Genomic DNA, 18,008 nt, shown 5'->3' on the forward strand with positions numbered 1-18,008 from the left:
CGTCACCGCCCTGAGGCCCTCCGGTGGGTCGCCGGCCCTCGTCCCGCGCGCGCCGCCTCCGCCGCCCGGCTACCGGGAACATGGCGTCCGCCCTGGAGCAGTTCGTCAACAGCGTCCGCCAGCTCTCCGCCCAAGGTGAGGCGATGGGCGCGGGCCGCGAACCTGCGTCCGGGCTGCGGCGGGGGTCTTGGAGCTTGGGCCGGGGCTGAGGAGCGCGCGAGATGGACGACCCCCTTCGCCCAGGCCCCGGCCTCCGCCCCTCGCCGTCGGAGCTCGGTCCGTCTCGCTTCCCGGAGGCCCTTCCCGACTTGGCCGCGCGGCCGGGCCCCTCGCGGCTGGCCGCGCTCGACCCCCGAGGGCCCTGGCTCCCGGCTCCCTTTTCGGGGGGCGGAGTTGTGGCCGCTGTGAATTTGTCCCTAATTTTCATGCCTTTGGTTGGTTCCTCTCATCGCCTGAGTGTCGTGCCCTGGGCCCAGAATTACAGTAACTGGCCGCTGTTGTGAGGCCCCTTTCCTCACCCTGTTGGTTCATCTGTGAAATAGAAACGTCCGGACTGCGCGGGCTTGTCAGGAGTGAGCGGGAGGAACCATTCAGGTTGCAGGAGCCGCGTGACCTTGCCCAGACACCCTTCTCTCGGGAATCGCGTCTCCCGGTGTAAGGACCCAGGTGCTGCCCGCCAGGCTGCCCCGAGGTTGCTTCGGTTCCCGGCGCTGCGCAGCGCAACGGTTCTGCCTCGTTTCTCTTAACTGGTAGGAGTTAGGGTCAGGAGTGAGGCTGGGAGTCTCTGGGAGTGAGGAAGGCACTCACTCATTTGTTTGTGCCACAGACTGTAGTTTCCCGAGGTGACGTGAGGTTAGAAGGTTTGGGTTAAAGTCCTGTCTCAGTTGGGCTTCCCAGGTGGCCGAGTGGTAAGGAATCTGCCTGCCAATGTGGGAGATCCCCTTCGATCCCTGGGTCAGGAAGATCCCATGGAGGAGAAAATGGCAACCCACTCCAGTATTCTTGCCTGGAGAATCCCATGGACAGAGGAGCCTGGTGGGCTGCAGAGAGTTGGACATGACTTACTTTAGCTGCTGAACACGCATGCACCTGTCTCAGTCACTTGGTGACTAACCAAACAACTCATTTCCCAGGTTCAGTTTTCTTACAAAACAGAGCCGGGGCCATCCTGGTGAGCATCAAACAGGATCGCTTGGCCTGGAAGCTTCACACACATGTTTTGTGCAGGCTGCTGCTGTAGGAGCAGGCTGCCCAGCAGAGACGGGCAGGTCACTTGCCCTGCCTCTGACTGATGTGCCTCACGCCTCCTGCACAGACTGGTGCTGGTGTGGAGTGAGGGCTGGAGTAGAGAAGGAAGAAGGGGGCTGCTCAGAAGATGATGGCGTGCCGACTGAAAGTGACAAGCGTGGGAATGAAGGCGGAGGGGAGAGGAAGGCATGGACTGAGAGGCTGAGGAATGAGATGAAGTCAGAGCTGGTGACATTTTGGATACAGAAGGGAGATGAGTTGGTGCTGATGGTAATGTGCACTCTGCTGGGTTGGGGCACCGGAAGTGGGAGTGCGAAACCTTTGGCGGCCAGAGGAAAGTGGGAGACTTAGCACTGAGGCCAAAGGCAAAATCATTTGGTGTCTCTGGCCCTTCTGGGTCCTCATCTGAAATGAAGGAGTTGGAAGAAATCACCTTTAGGCACTGGCAGGTCTGAGGTATGACATCTTTTGGTCTGGTGAATGCTGTTCTGAATGGTAGTGTCGTTCTTGTTTTCCAGGGCAAATGACTCAGCTTTGTGAACTGATCAACAAGAGTGGGGAGCTTCTGGCGAAGAACTTATCCCATCTGGATACCGTGCTCGGGGCCCTGGACGTCCAGGAGCACTCCTTGGGCGTCCTCGCTGTCCTGTAAGGGCGTCTTCCTTCACGGCTTTGTGCTCACTCAACCTCAACACTGCACTCTCTGGCTTTGTTTGGTGTAGGAAGCAAGCCCTGTAAACGACAGTGAGCTCTTTGGCACAACTAAAGTCACGTTGTAGCAGTTACCTTTACCTCATTGCAGCTAATCATTGCTTGTATTTTTTGTTCTGCTCTATTATTTTTTAAAATTCTTAATGTTAATACAAATTTTGAAATGTTTTAAAAAATGGTGATCTCAGTTGTGGCACTGTGGTTTGTGTTTATCTGAATACTTTTATTCGTGTGATCCATGGGATTCTCCCCATTTTCTGAATTGAAAAGAGGAAAGAGTGGCAGGACAGGGCAGGAGGCCGAGCTGAGTGAAATTCCGAGTAATCCAGAGCACCCTGCAGACAAGTTTAAGCTGGTTTAAGACCAAGTTAAACAGACGTTATTCCAGTTGGCCTTTTGAACCCTTGTGACTATGTACTTGACGGTTGATTTTTTTTTTTCTCTTGATGTTTTAGTGTCATAGATTGGGATTTTGTGGTTGTTGTGGAAGTTGAAATAATGTAGATGAACTGAGAACAAATTGACCTGAAGTGAGGGTCTGGCTTCACTTGAGCTGGTGCTCCTGAGAACAGGGGTGTGTCAGGAGGAAGGTGCTGTCAGAGCCCGAGGTCTAGCCTGCACTCGCAGGATGGTGGTCAGTGGCTGCTGTGTGTCTGAGTGTAAATCTTTACAAATAAGTGACATTCAGGATTCAGCTCCTCTGTCGTACATGCAGCATCTTGAAGACTCAGTAGCCACTGCTTTAGATGGCGCACACTCGGAACAGGGCCTTTGCTGCGGACACTTCTGCTGGCTGTGGCTGGCGGATAAAGATTTCTGCTGGCTGTGCTTTCCCATTAAAAGAACAGGGAGCACAATTTGTACCCACTTCAGTTTATGCTGATGTGTGTGTCAAGTGAGATGATGTATGTGAAAGCTTTCTGAAGCTATAAGATGTTTGACGTTGTATGTCAGTTAGAGGAAACCTGGGAAGAACCCTGACCTGGTTACCAGGTTCCCTGGGCTTGTATCTGTGTTCTGCTGATTATGAGGTGTGGGGCCCTGAGCTGTGTATTTTTGTTTATAAAGTGGAAGTCACAGTGCCTTACTGACCTGTTGTGAAGCCCAAATGAGATTGTTTGGACAGATTTTGATCGTTGGGAAGTGTAATTGCTGATGTCAGGTGGCATTGTGATACTGTATAGATGGAAGTATGAGTTGAAAGATGGAGAAATTGTTGTTAGGTGAAAACACCTGTTTCATTTTTCTTGAAATGAGTTTAAACCATTCCGTTTTTTCTTTTTTAAAAAGAGTTTGAAGTTTTCTTGTAAGCGGTATGTAAGTGGTGGTGGCTTACATAATTTCTCTCCAGAAACCTTTCTCTGACTCCCTTTCAGTGTTTATGGTGGCGCCTGGTGGCACCATCTGCCAGGTGACTTGGGATGGGTGATCTTAGTTGTCCCTCTTCCGACCAGTCCACTTCTCTGGTCCTGCCCCACAGCTAGTCCTTCTCCCCTGGGTCTGGGGCAGCACCATGACTGAGCCACTGCTATGGCCTCCAGCCAGCCCGTAGCTTCCTCCCTGTCCCCCTTCAATCTGTTCTGCTCAGGGTTTCTAAGTGAGTAAACAGTACTGAACACATTGAAATGCAAAAGGAAAGTATTTTAAAAATTTTGGGGCTACAAGTTTAAGTTTAGTTACTTTGAGTATTAAGTGGCCTGATATTTGACTTCATTTAACAGAATTTTCTTTTTTGAAAGTTGCTCTCTTTTGGATGTCTTTTATTTCTTGCCTTTTTGCTCTGGGTAAAAGTTGTGCTTTAAGCTTATTTTTCTTAGTCTTTATTTGTGTTTATGTTCTATGTCTTGATTATGCAAAGAACCAGGCCAGCAGAATCTCATAGATTCTGGTTCTTAATTTTTAAAAGTGTCATGACTCCTTTAACTTCACAGAGCAGTGGAGGCAGGATGGACTTCCATATTTCTTGCCGTGAGGCCCCAACCAGGACCAGTTGGTTCTTCTCTGTGTTGTAGGTTTGTGAAGTTTTCCATGCCCAGCGTTCCCGACTTTGAGACGCTGTTCTCCCAGGTTCAGCTCTTCATCAGCACCTGCAACGGGGAGCACATCCGCTATGCGACAGACACCTGTAAGGGCAGCGCCTTTTCTTCTCCGTGGATGTGTTCTGCCCTGTACTCACTTACATCTTCAATATTTTGTTATTGTGTCTAGTTGCTGGGCTTTGCCATCAGCTAACAAATGCACTTGTGGAAAGAAAACAGGTAAGACTGTTGTTTGAGTATTTACAGTTTCGTTTCACTTGTGTGTAACCTGTGCAGTGCTCCGAGCATTAGGGTCCCAGCCTCGTGCTGAGACCTTGATGCTCAGATGTATGTGATGGGTTTGGAGAGCTCAGAACGTCTCCTGGGGGAGCTCTGACCACAGGAGAGGTGCCTCCGGGGTGCAGCTGCTGCTTAAGTTCGGAATAGCCCTTCTAGCGCCTTTCATGTTATAAAATGCAGGTTTTGTTTGTTTGTTTGTTAAACCTTTTGTGTGTGTTAGTCGCTCAGTCATGTCCAACTTTTGCAACCCCTTGGACTATAGCTCGCTAGGCTCCTCTGTCCATGGAATTCTCCAGGCATGAACACTGGAGTGGGTTGCTATTCCCTTCTCCAGGGGATCTTCCTGACCCAGGGATGGAACCTGCATCTCCCGCACTGCAGGTAGATTCTTTACCATTGAAGGCACCAGGGAAGCCCTTCTTGTTAAATCTTTTAATTGAGGCCCTTGGACTGCAAGGAGATCCAGCCAGTCCATCCTAAAGATCAGTCCTGGGTGTTCATTGGAAGGACTGATGTTGAAGCTGAAACTCCAATACTTTGGCCACGTGATGCGAAGCGCTGACTCATTTGAAAGGACCCTGATGCTGGGAAAGATTGTGGGCAGGAGGAGAAGGGGACGACAGAGGATGAGATGGTTGGATGGCATTACCGACTTGATGGACATGGGTTTGGGTGGACTCCGGGAGTTGGTGATGGACAGGGAGGCCTGGCGTGCTGCGGTTCATGGGGTCGCAAAGGGTTGGATGCGACTGAGTGACTAAACTGAACTGATGACCTAATTTTCACTTTATAAGAAGTTGTTAGGTTGGTATAATTAATTGCTGTAAATGCCCTCCACCTGGAGTCCCTAGGTGTTGGTATCATCCCTAACCTGCTCAGTCTTGTCTCCTTCCTTTCTGAGCTGCAAGAAGGAAGGTCGCAGCTATGGTCCCCCTTAACCTGAGAGCTCAGTGAGTGTTTCTTAAAAACTAGGACGACTTAGAACTTTCCCTAATGTAACGTCAGCACGACATCAGAAGACAAACATGTTCTATACATGTTCAATACCCTTTAACACATCTGACCTTGTTACGCTTGGACCAGTTGTTTCGCTAATGTCTTTTGTAACAAAAGACAATCTCAGATCACAGGTTAAATTACATGATTGTGTCTCTTTAGTCTCCTTTATTCATTTTTTTCATTTAACCTAGCTCTGTAGTTTCAGATGAAGAGTTAAGCAGTATTAATGTGTAGTGTTGTGTCTGAAACTTTGTCATGTTCTCTGTCTACAAAGAAGAAAGGAAAGTGAAGTCGCTCAGTCATGTCCGACTCTGCGACCCCCATGGACTGCAGCCTCCCAGGCTCCTCTGTCCATGGGATTTTCCAGGCAAGAGTACTGGAGTGGGGTGCCATTTCCTTCTCCAGTCTTTAGTCTCCTTTAATCTAGTGAAGTCTTTATTTATTGTGTTGCTGACACAGGTTATAATTTGGATGTTTCTTTGTGATTTGAAATTGAACTTTAAAAGACTGAGGTGTGAAAGAGCCTGAAAACAAAGACTCAGTTGATAATTTTGTAGGTGCACTGCCTAACTGTTGTTTGAGGGAGATGGTTAAAAATATCCAATCAGTCTTCACTGAGGAAAGCTTGTGAGTTCCTCCCCTCTTTCACGGTCACATCTTCTCCCCAGAAGCTGGTCGCACCTCTCGTGATTCTCGGTCTTGTTATTCACGATCAGGGCAGGAAAATGGTCTGTTTGTAGCTTGTGGTATCGCTTTCAACAGTAATTTACCATCAGGTAAGAGATGTTGCTGAAGAGAATTTACAGGTGACCCCCAGACTGTCCTGCAGGAAAGGGCCAGCACCCGTGTTCTCAGTTAAGTCTCCTAAACACGAGCCACTTCTGTGGTTAATGATTTGGAAAATTGTTGTTTGTTTACCTGTAAATATAACAAACTGTTGAGAACGTAATGTTGCTTTTGATTATTGATCTCTATTAATTAGAAAAAGCTTTCTGATTTTAAAAAGTTGTGCTAATCACTGTAAATATGACAGTAAACAGCCTAAGACGACACTTTCTGACTGAAGAGAGACAGAAGCTTCTCCAGAGGCTGTGGGACCCCCCGCCTGTCATTTAGAGGAGCCCGTCAGTAGGGTCACTCTCATTTAGAGGAGCCTGTCTATAGGGTTACTTTCACTTGTAAGGGACAGCTTAGGACCAGGCATGCCGCCCCACTGAGACCCTAACTGACAGGCCTCTTTCTGACAGCCTCTGAGAGGAATTGGCGTCCTCAGGCAAGCCATTGACAAGATGCAGATGAACACAAACCAGCTGACCTCTGTGCATGCCGACCTCTGCCAGGTGAGCACCAGGGGGCCGGCCACCCGGGTCAAGGTTGGACGTGGTTGGGATGGCGCCATGTTTTAAGTGTCAGAAGCTGCACTGTTGCTGGAAGGGAATGTTGGGGCTGCTGACCACCAGCCGTGGGCTGCCACCCAGCCAGTCAGTGGGATGTGAGAGCAGGTTGGGGTTGGGGGTGGTGCTTGTGACCCTGATAGCACTCCCAGTAGGAGCTCTGGGGCCTGAGAACCAACTGGTGAGTTCTCACACCTGAAGATGTTACTTGTTTGTTTATTTTGTATGACTCGAAACCCAGATGGCAAAGGAGGGATATGTGTAATGAAGCCGGCCTCTACCTGCTCCCCTGCCACCCATCCCTCCTTTCCAGAGGAAGCTGGGGTTGATCATTTCTCTTGCAGCCCTCCAGAGACAGTTTAGCACACACCAGTGGATACGTGTATATTTTTGTCTCTCTAGTTTAAACACAAATAGTAGCAATCTATACAATGTCTTTTTCCTACATACTGTGTCTTGGAGATGATTTTGTGTTAGTGCTTTATAGCCACAGAGAACTCCATACTGTGGGTTTAGCCAGTCTCTGTGGGGTATCCAGATTGTTCCCTTGATGAATAACATGGGATGTGGATTATTTCAACCACATTTTCTCACTTCACATGGAGGCGTGCATTCTTTTCTCTTTTTTCCTCTTGAAACACTTGGTGGTGGATGTGTGACGGGCACACGGGAGAGTTTAGGAGTATCGGGTGTGCAGTGTTTGCACCCCCGTGTGTCTGGTTCCACTGTCACCCAGGCCCGAGGGCTCTGCCGGTCCTGCTTTCTTGGGCTGCACATTCTCTGCTCATAGCCAAGGGAGTCAGAGCAGGCAAGGAGAGGTCCGAGAGGAGTTGTGCCCGTGCCACCAGGGCAGCAGAGAGCAGAGCCCACACTCGTGCATCATCTATAGATGCCCGGACTTTGCTTCGCTTGTGAGCTCTTCATGTCACAGCTGGTTAGCCTTTTCCAAAGAAATGCTGTTTTATTCTGAATGCCTAAGAAGATGGACGTGTCAACGTTTAAATCATTCTAGTCAAGTCAGATGTAAAGCCAAGCGTTTTCTAGAACTTTCTATGTTTTCTCCTTTCGCTGACGTGTGCCGAAGTGCATGTGGGGTGATGGCGGCATGTATCTCTCGCCACAGCTGTGTTTGCTGGCAAAGTGCTTTAAGCCGGCCCTGCCGTACCTGGATGTGGACATGGTGGACATCTGCAAGGAGAACGGGGCCTATGACGCCAAGCACTTCCTGTGCTACTACTACTATGGCGGGATGGTCTACACCGGACTGAAGAACTTCGAGCGGGCACTCTACTTCTACGAGCAGGTGGTCCCTCCCCCAGCTTGGGCGTATGAGCCTGTGTGGTCAGAGAGGCGTGCCTTGCCTGGTGGCAGGGGCCGAAGGCAGGGAGGGACTCGAATTCTGTCTGGTGCGGGTTGAGTTCTGTGTGTCTCTGGATGTTTGTGGAGCCCAGTGATCTTTGTCACGTCTTCTTGTTCTGAAATGAGGTGTGAAGTTGGGTTAAGTTTTTTGCCTTTTTTCTTTTTTTTCGGTCCATGCTGCGTGGCTTGCAGTACCTTAGTTGCCCAAGCAAGGACTAAACCCTGGGCCATAGTAGTGAAAGCACTGAACCCTAACCCTGAACTGTCGGGGAATTCCCAAGTGTTTCTTCTTTTAATAAATAGGACATTCTTCTGGTTCATAATTCAGACTGTATAAAGGAGTTCAGAGAAAAAAGTGCCTCCCCTCCACCGTTTTGTGTCTGTGGTGAGATGTGCATTTCTGGAGGCTCGCTCAGGGCCTAAAAAGATAGGACTGGGAATAGTGTTTTAAGACGAACTTGTCAGATGTTCAGTAGTTCAGTTTGATTCGGAGTGCACGTTCTGGGAATCAAAGGTGCTCTGAACCTTGGAGGAGCTCAGAGTGTATCTGAGATGCTGTGCAAATGCCTGTGAGTGGGCGTGGCCTTGGTCAGTGGGACTGACCAGTGTTGCTGGAGCCTGGGACAGGGCGACTGGAGGTTCTGCTGGGCAGGCGACGTGACTGATACCAGACAGGCATCTTTTCTTACTGCTTTTCTGAAACATTCCAAAAGATATACTTGCTAAAAAAAAAGAAAAGAAACACTTCAGATCACGCAGCATTACATCACATGAGTGAGAGCTGCGTCCACCTCACCCCGAGCGCAGGTGGCCCTGGGTGCTCCCTGGCCCCTGGTGGGCAGGCCCTTCAGCAGGTTCTGCTGCTTCGTGTGAAAGCGGTGCTTGTGTCCTCGTGCTCTTACAGGAGTGTTTCTGTGGAATAACTCAGAACGGCCTTAAAGGCCTAGGGGCTTGGATTTTGTTTGGGACATTTGGGCTGATTTGGGTGATAGATTTGGATTCTTAACCTTCATGAATCCATGTGAAAGAATGTAGAAAGGCAGCCGCAGAATAGGAGGAAATACTTGCAGGTGATGTTTCTGAAAAGAGACTCACATCCGGAATGTGCAGAGCTGTGAGAAATTCAACAGTAAAAGCCCTGAAGTTTTAAAACAGGCGACAGATTTGAATAGACATTTCTTCAGAGAATATATCCAGATGGCCAGAAGCCTTGATCAAAAGGGAAATGCAACTCAGAGCCATGGTGTGGCACCAGGTCACACAGCAGGCTCTTGTGATGGGGTGCTGGCTGCTGACAGGGGTGTGGGGTTCCTCAAAAGGTTACACCTGAAACCTCCATGTGACCCAGCACTTTCATTCCCAGGGTTGCACCTGAGAGAAGTGACAGCAGACATCCACCTAGACACACATGTGCGTGTCCTCGGCAGTGGGAGCCGTGCGGCCAGATGCCCACCCACCGAGGTGGTCTCTGTTTACGTGGAGCACCGTTTGCCTGAAACAGAATAGGTTGTGACACAGGTTATTTCAGTGTGTGCCCTGGAAGTGTCACGGTGAAGCTGCTCACATAAGACCCTGTGAAGCCATTTATGGGAACTTCTGGCACTCTAGTGGTTAAGATTCCATGCTCTCACTGCCAAGGGCCTGGGTTTAACCCCTGGTCAGGGAACTGAGAGTCCATGAGCTACACAGCACAGCCAAGTAGGGGGGAAAAAAGCCATTCATATGAAATGTCCAGAGCAGGCAAGTCCAACAAGAACTGAAGTGGAGGAGTGGATGGCTGGGGAGGGGAGTATGGGCAGTGACCCCTGCCCGGCAGGGTTTCTTTTTAGGAGGGTGAAAATGTCCTGAAATTAGGTAGGGGAACAGTTGCACACCTTGGTGATCATGCCAGAGCCCAGTTGTCATTAAAGGCAGTGACTGGGTGTCAGTACTATCTTCCGAATTCACGCTCTGTCCTCACTCTGATGTTCCTCTCCACCCAGGCCATCACCACACCTGCCATGGCCGTCAGTCACATCATGCTGGAGTCGTATAAGAAGTATATCCTGGTCTCTCTGATCCTGCTGGGCAAAGTACAGCAGCTGCCGAAATACACCTCTCAGATTGTGGGTAGATTCATTAAGGTGAGCTTTCAAAACAGTGATTTCTCAGCTGACATGTTCTGTTCCTACAAAGCTGTGGTGATACACAGTTCTATAATCTATGTGACTTGACTCTCCTGGCATCTTCAATTAGCAGACGTTCTTGACATCCCCTGGGCGTCTGGCTGGACCCTGACTCGTCCATGCCCACCGACCCCCGATGGGGTGGGGTGTTCCGGGAATCTGCGTCCACGCTCTTGCTCTGAGTGGTCATGGCGTAGCGGTTTAAGGTTCTGATAGAGCAGTGCTTATGCTCTGTTGGACTTGAACTCTGACCAGGTGCTGGGAGATCCTCTTAGACCCCAAGCTTTGCTCACTGAGCTGTTATGGTTTTCCTAAGGACTCGGCCCCAGGACCACGTGGAGAAATGACCTCCTTTTTTATTTTCTCGTAATTCATGCTTGTTTTATTTTAAATTGAAGTCGCTATCATTTGATAACAATTTTGTGCTGACCCTCCTTGAACAAAACTCAAAGTTTCAGGAGGTCAGTTTGAAAGTCTTCCTGATATGAAGGTTTCTGTGCTGTCTTGTTGAGTGTTGCCCATGTCCTTCAGCTACCCATCGTGGTTCTTGGGCTCCAGGCTGCCTGTCACAGATGGGCATTTGGGGGTGGGTGAGAGGCCCTTGGAGCCCACCCAAGAGTGATGCGGGTTTGGAGAACTCCCGCAGGTGGCCCCCATGGCCCTGGAGTGACTGTTCCAGCAGGAGCGCTTTCATAAGTGGGGTCCTCATGACTCACCACCTTCACAAGAGCTTCGGTTTGTCTGCAGGGTTAACGGAGTGGTGACGAGGGCTCAAGCATCAGGGTAGGGCTGCTGCTCGAGCCAGGTCTGCCTATGCTGCTCAGTACCGCTCGCCCGCTCCTGCAGCCCTGCCCTGTGTCTGCAGGGAAGATGAGGAGCCATATCACCCGGGTGGTGGGCCCAGCTCCGCTCTGAGGGGCCCTCAGCCCAGGGGTCTCTTGTTCCCCTGGAAGCAGTTGGTTGTCCCATGGCACCTGGTGAGGCATGTGTGGAGCAAGAAGGGGCTGAGAAGGGTGGGTGTTTGCCTCCTTTCTTCCCAAGGTGGTTTATTTGGGACAAGTCAGGAGCTGCCTGTGAGAAAAAGGCCTGTGGCCGTCACTGATGCAGGCTCCAGGCCTGCTCTGTGCTACACAAGGAGCACCATGGTAAACTTCTCTCCTTGGTCTTGAAAACCAGGCATTTGCTTAGAGTAACTTACAGTTTGCTGGGTAACAGTAAGGGAAGCTGGACCTCCTTGCTCCACAGTTAGTGCCACGTTTCCTTTTGCGTCTCACACAGGCTCTGTTCTGCTAACTGTCGAATCTGGTTTCTTCCCACCTGCACACCTTTAGCCTCTTAGCAATGCATACCACGAGTTAGCGCAAGTGTACTCCACCAACAATCCCTCGGAGCTCCGCAGCCTGGTGACCAAGCACAGCGAGATCTTCACACGCGACAACAACATGGGGCTGGTGAAGCAGTGCCTGTCCTCGCTGTATAAGAAGAACATCCAAAGACTCACCAAGGTGCAGCCCTGTGGGCCTTCAGACCCGGGCTCCGTTCCCCTGTCCTTGTCTGCACTGAGGCAGCAGCACAGGGTCCCAGCCGGTCCCATGGGGACTTTGAGGGGGGCCTTTCCAGGGCTAGTATGGGATATTTGAGAAGAAGAGCAGGTGAAGAAGAAGCGGGGAGGAGACATGGCTGCTGTGGGAGGCAGACAGGTAGCTGAAGGGAGGGAGATGGCCCAGGCAGATGCTAAGGGTACAGCTGTGCAGCCCAGGACCTCACACAGCCTCACCTGCGGGCGCTTGGCTGGTGCACTTGCGCTGGGGAAGGTAAGCCAACTGTGTAGTTTTTATTTTTTAAGATGAAAATAGACCCAGTGGCTTTTGATGTTGGAAAATATGCTTGTTATCAAGTGTTAAGACTGTCCAGGAAAGTGTAAAATGGAAACAAAGCCTATGTGAGCCAGGGAGATAGAGGTGTTCACTACAGGTAATGGGAAACTGGCAAAGAACAGCTGCAGTGAGCGGGGACGGGGCAGCTCTTCCCCCGAGACGCAGCCCTGTGAGGACGCAGTGGACGAGATGTCTGTCTACCGGGCAGCCGGGGACACGGGATTATCACGGGGGCTCAGACCTGCTCCACAATCATGTTCTGGGGACATTTCTCTGGATCCGTCTGCTCCATGTGTGTGAACACTCCCACTGACTGTAACCAGGGTCATACGCTATGTGCTGTTCTACATCCTTTTTCTGGTTTCCATGGCAATGTAAGCCTGTATCACAGTGACTGTACATTGTGCTTTGTTGTACAGACAATCATAACTTTCTCAGCCAGTTCTCTTCTGGTGGACAGTCAAGCGGAAGTTTCTTACTTTGAAAGGAAAAATGACAGTTCTGTATATTTCAAAATGTTCCCTTTTTTAGTCTTCACTGGTGCTAAGCTACCGAGATTCTTAGAATTCACAGGAGTTTCATTTGGGAAGAAGGTGCTACTCTGAACTACAGTATATGTAGAGTTTTTTTGGTCATTGGCTTATCAAGAATTTTCAACATCAGAATCTTAACAAGGTCTGCTTTGAAAATGCATTGTATTTACAGCTGGCAGTGGTAAATATTGCCAGCTGCTCTAAAAAAGGGGGCTCTTTTAATTTGTTCCTGAAAGGCGTTTTCATCAGGTCCCAGGCAGACCATGATAAACACTGGTTTCCTTCCCCCTCCCCACCCCCCACTGGTTTCCTTTTAACCCTCAATGTGTTTACACATTCTGACTTTGAATTTTGAAATGAATCTGTTTTTTTTTAATTTCATATTATTTACAAGGTAATATATTTACAATACAAAATGCAAAGACCCAAAAATCTCCACCCAGTCCCTATACTGCAGCGGACCTTTTCTTTCCCAGAGGCAGCCCTGCGTCACTGCTTCCCGGGCATCCCCGCAGAGAGTGTGTAAGCATGTACATTCACACGCATGTGTGCTGTCACACACATGCAGTTTCCTTGTTCAGAGATCTGAGCCAGATATAGACCCTATTCTGTGTCCCTTTTTACATTTAAGATGTGCATGTCTTCAATTTCAGCTCATGAAAAGCATCCTCACTTTGTAAGGCTTTTTATAGCTGTGTAGGAGTCCATTTGTGTGGTTTTGCTGCACTCAGCCAGTCCTCTGCTGACAGACATCTGGGCAGTTCCGACCTTTGCCATCACAGGTAGAGCTGCAGTGAGCAGCCTGGCACACACGTCATTCTAGACCCAGGAAGCATGTGGAGGGTGTTTCCTAGAAGTCGTTGCTCTAGAAAAGTGATGCTGAAACCTTAGCTCATGCAGTTCAAGTCATCTTTGCAACAGAAAGCTAGCTTGTACACTCTTGAGAAGCAAGTGATCAGTGACTCAGTAGGAGTCTACACATTTAGTAGAATTTCTCTCTTCAGTCTGTTTCTACCTGTGATTGATTGATTAACTTCTGAATTTCAGACATTTTTAACACTGTCGTTACAAGATATGGCGAGTCGCGTGCAGCTGTCCGGGCCTCAGGAGGCAGAAAAGTATGTCCTGCACATGGTAAGTGTGTTTCTGTTTTCAGAAGTTACTTACTGGAGTTTTGTCCTTGTAAAGATTACTGGTGTTTGCTGTGCGAGGCATAGAGAAGGAGGCAGGGCACCCAGTGGCGCCACTGTGGGTGATCCGTCAGCTTCCTCACAGTTGGGGTTTTCCTGGGACGTGTGCACGTGTGTCCTGCACGGTCGTGTCCTGAGGACGTTCTTGGTCATCACAGCCAGGGAGTGCTGCTCATAGCGAGTGGAGCCGGGTCCTGCACACGGGGTCCGCTCCCACCACAAAGAATTCTCTGGCTCAAAACGTCAATACTGCCAAGCCTGAAAAATCCTGTCCTACCATGTAAAATTTATGAAGGCAGGGATTTTTGTTTTTAAATAAGATTTAACTTTTTTATAGTGATTTGAGATTCACTGCCAAATTGAGGGCAAAGTACAGCGTTCCCAGTCCCCCCACACAATCATAGCCTCCCCTGATCAGTGTCCCCACCAGACTGGGCCCTTGTCATAGCTGATGCTCCTCCGCTGACAGGTCTTCATCCAAAGTCCATAGTTTACATCAGGTTTGTTCATGTGTTGGACACTCTGTGGGTTTGAGTAAATGTGCGTGTACATGAATCTGTCATGACCACATCGCATGGAGCATCCACTCTGCCCTGCAGATGCCCTGTGCTCTGCCTGTTCCTTACCACCCCTCCCACTACTGACCTTTTCATTTTCTCCAGTTTTGCTTTTTTCACAATGTCATATGGTTGGAGTCATACAGTGTGCAGCCTTCTCAAACCAGGTTCCAGCCCTGCATCTGCCTAGAAAGGTTCTTTTTAATCCTGGCTTGTAGTGTCCCACTTTTAGCGGTGCCCCATTTTTAAGCTTCTTGTGAAAGGGAACGTACAGCCTGTGTGCTCAGGGGTCTGGCTGTCTCTGCCCAGCATCGCGAGCCCCATGCGCTGTGTTTGCTGTTGCAGCCAGCTCATGTTCAGGGTTGCAGCGTTTCACGGCACGAGTCCATCAGGTAGACATGGCGGTGGTTTCCTGTTGTGGATTTTACAGAGCACACTGCTGGCGAACCCGGTGTGCATTTCCACTAGGTGTGTTCTGTCTGCTGTGAGATCCTCCGTGTGCTCACAGAGTCAGGGAGTTACGCCTTGTGTTCGGTTGTGTCGGGCTGCGGGCACTTCATTAACTAGGACCACGTCCCCCGGGCTGGGCAACCAGCCCAGGCAGCTCAGCTCCACCATCCCAGATGGAGCATTGGTGTGTCAGGAATGACAGCACCCTTTTGGGATTTTCTATCGGCTGCTCCCTTTTTAGCTGCATGGACAGGATTTGGCTGTCAACTTAATCCCTGGCTGTTGATGAAAATAAAAAACCTACACTTTGAAGCTGCCTTGGAATCAGGATTAGCAGAAAAATTTTCTTAAAGGACCAGAGGATAATTGCTACTGGAGTGAACCAAAAATTTGTTAGGGCTTCACTTTTATAAAACTCAAGGACAATTTCAATTATATCTCATAGAAGTTGTCTAAAGATGCAAGGGTGCTTCAGAATATCTGTGCCAGAGAAGCCAGACACATAGGACCACGCACTGTCTGACTCCACTTCCGCGAAACCTCCAGAACAGGCATGTGCACAGTGTGGAGAGTACACAGGTGGAGGTGGGGCTTGAGAGGAGGAGGCTGGGCAGTGACTACGCAGACAGGGCAGGGGCCCCGGGTAGCAGTGAGATCTTTTGACGCTGGGTGGAGGTGGTGCCTATGCATCACAGGTGTAGTTGAATCTACTGAATTGTTCCCTTTAAAATGGTTGACTAGGAGATGTCCCTGGTGGTCCAGTGGCTAAGTCTGTGGCCTTTCAGTCCTTGGTTGGGGAACTAGGACCCTGCAGGCCGCGTGGCACAGTCGAAGAAAAGGTTAACTCACTTTATGTGGATTTTACTCCTTAGTCTCTCATGGTGCCCTGCACATATTAGGTATTTAAGAGAGGGAAGTGAGTTGAAGAAACAGGTAGAGCCTAAAACACTTACAGATTGATTTACTTGTTGCTCTCTGTGATTTCCCCTGACTACATTGAAACATCACTTATTCACATAATGTTTGGGGCTAAACTGTTTTCCTGATTTCTCTTTTTATAGATAGAAGATGGTGAGATTTTTGCAAGTATTAATCAGAAGGATGGGATGGTCAGTTTCCATGATAACCCTGAAAAATACAACAACCCTGCCATGCTTCACAACATTGACCAGGAGGTAACACAAACGCCAGCGCTCTGGGCTGATGTCTATGATGTTACACTTGCAGTACTGCTTCGGTTCCAGGATAATTTTAGTTTTAAAATGGGTAGTTCCCAACTAGTTTCTAAGAACATCTAATTTCCTAGAAAGTTAATTTCAAAATGGACTCTTCCCGATTGTCTGGTTATAAATAAACGGTAGGTTAGCATCCTTGTCCGGTTTGTCAGAGCCTCCCTCAACTCCTGAAATGCTTGGGAGAGTACAGCATTCTGGGAGGGAGGCGGGAGTCAATGCACTTGTCTGACAGAGTACAGTTTCATGTGTACCCAGTAGCCACTTACACAGTGGAGCTTTCAGTAACTTGAATCTGGAGTCCCGGGTCAGAAGGTCAGGGGTGCGCGGGCGGCAGGGAGGAAGGCGGGCCGCGGTTCCCGCTGGGCAGCAGCCAGAGACCAGGGAGCCGCTGCCTCTGCACCGCGGCCCATGCTGCTCTCAGGGCCTCCGGGCGTGAGCTGGGCTCACGGGGGCCCACTGGCTTCTTACCTCTGATAGGCAGATGGATTCAACCAAACAGCTTCAGAATATGAAAAGCAGTAAGTCACCAGAATCTCTTTTTGGCAATTCCAAATGTTTTAAAACCCTGAAAGCTGGAAGTATTTTTTGTAACTCGTTTGGTGTCAAACGCCACCCAAAATGACACTTACGTGAACATTTTTAGGTTTCACTGCCAAAGACGGTCATGTGTTTAGTTTAATTATGGGGTGGCAGGCAGTGTGCACTGTTTGTGCTCTGTTAACTGTCTGATCCCAAATTCTGACTCCAGAACCTATCTGGCTCAAGGCTGTGACCTTGTAGCACCCAAATAGTCTAGGCTCAAAAGGATAAACTTGCCCTGAACCCACCTGCTCAGCCTGTCCACCTGCCTCCACACAGATGCTGAAGTGTATAGAGCTGGACGAGCGGCTGAAGGCCATGGACCAGGAGATCACAGTGAACCCCCAGTTCGTGCAGAAGGTGATTGGGCCCCCCTCGTTAACAGAAGTATGCTGGAGGGAGCTGGGTGGTGTCCCTGTAATAGTGAAGTTCACGGAGACATGCTCGTGGAGAGCATTTCCACACTCCAGGCTGGAAGTGTGTTTAGGGGTGGGGGTGGGGGTCCTGGAACTGCCTCCCTGTTACAGGGGGTGATATCCTCTGGGGCTGCTGGCAGGAAGCTCTTGCCCAGGCAGACAAGTGCACTGACTCCCGCCTCCCTCCCAGAGCATGGGGTCACAGGAAGATGACTCAGGAAACAAGCCGTCCAGTTACTCCTGAAGCCGACACCCATCCTGAGTTAGAGAAGCCATCGCCCATCCCTGTGGCCGGACAGGTGTCGGGAGGCGGCTAGAGGATCAGGCCCATCTCACCTGGACGTAGAGACAGTGCGTTTTGTTTTGATGTCTTCAGTCGTGTGCTTTCAGTAAACCATTCTCTCTGTGAAGAAAGGAAAACATTTTCAAACTTTAAAGCCTGTTGTGGGTTTATTTATCCTCAGATTAATGTTATTGTTGCATTAAATCTGCCTTTTTGTTTTAAATTATTTGAACATTGATTCATCTTCTGTATTACCTTTTCCCTCTGAAAAGCTTTTATAGAACATGTTCATTCTGAACAGATGTAGATTTTAGGAGTTGTTGGAACATTTGAATCTAAAGTTGATATCAGTTGCCTTAAAAAAAAGCTGAGAGGAGAAAAAACATCTGGGAGAATCTCTTAGGCAGAATCCAATGTTTCAGAATTAAATTACCATGCATGTGAGCCATAGGATGCATTCTGAATTAAAGAGATACCCTTTTAGTCTTGGGAACCTTCGTGTGTGTGGCGCTCTTCTGTCTGTGAGATGAAGGGCAGACTTGCCCCGTCTTTCTCTACAAGCATTTCCTGTCCACCCGCACAGCTGCATTTGGATTCTGATCAGGGTCCCCCCTCTTCAGGACTCTGGGATGCATCTGACTTGGGTCCCCTGAGTTGGTCCCAGGATGGTGCGGAGACTGAAAAGTGCGGTCGG

At 49.4% G+C, this 18,008-nt stretch overlaps 1 protein-coding gene across 3 annotated transcripts; it reads left to right on the forward strand.

Moving 5' to 3' along the window:
* Positions 1-17,807, forward strand: COPS3 (COP9 signalosome subunit 3). Of its 3 annotated transcripts, XM_052657377.1 has the most exons (12): positions 1-135; positions 1,767-1,896; positions 3,972-4,084; positions 4,168-4,217; positions 6,524-6,616; positions 7,794-7,973; positions 10,012-10,152; positions 11,526-11,699; positions 13,652-13,738; positions 15,863-15,976; positions 16,895-16,975; positions 17,222-17,807. In XM_052657377.1, the coding sequence occupies exons 1-12, from the start codon at positions 81-83 to the stop codon at positions 17,273-17,275; spliced, it is 1,272 nt and encodes a 423-aa protein (XP_052513337.1). In that variant the 5' UTR covers positions 1-80; the 3' UTR covers positions 17,276-17,807. The 3 variants fall into 3 exon arrangements, with proteins under 3 accessions (XP_052513337.1, XP_052513338.1, XP_052513339.1); XM_052657378.1 differs by lacking the exon at positions 1,767-1,896 and having other exon boundaries at positions 13-135; XM_052657379.1 differs by lacking the exons at positions 1,767-1,896; positions 3,972-4,084 and having other exon boundaries at positions 66-135.
* The last annotated feature ends 201 nt before the right edge of the window (positions 17,808-18,008 follow it).

Source organism: Budorcas taxicolor, chromosome 19 (assembly GCF_023091745.1).
Source record: "Budorcas taxicolor isolate Tak-1 chromosome 19, Takin1.1, whole genome shotgun sequence".
NCBI lineage: Eukaryota > Metazoa > Chordata > Mammalia > Artiodactyla > Bovidae > Budorcas > Budorcas taxicolor.

Bases quoted from the DNA above. Each gene is read 5' to 3' on its own strand.
- COPS3 (XM_052657377.1), top strand. From the start codon at position 81: ATGGCGTCCGCCCTGGAGCAGTTCGTCAACAGCGTCCGCCAGCTCTCC. The intron at 6,617-7,793 runs GTGAGCACCAGG...CTCTCGCCACAG, and splicing joins TGCATGCCGACCTCTGCCAG to CTGTGTTTGCTGGCAAAGTG. The intron at 16,976-17,221 runs GTGATTGGGCCC...CCTCCCTCCCAG, and splicing joins ACCCCCAGTTCGTGCAGAAG to AGCATGGGGTCACAGGAAGA.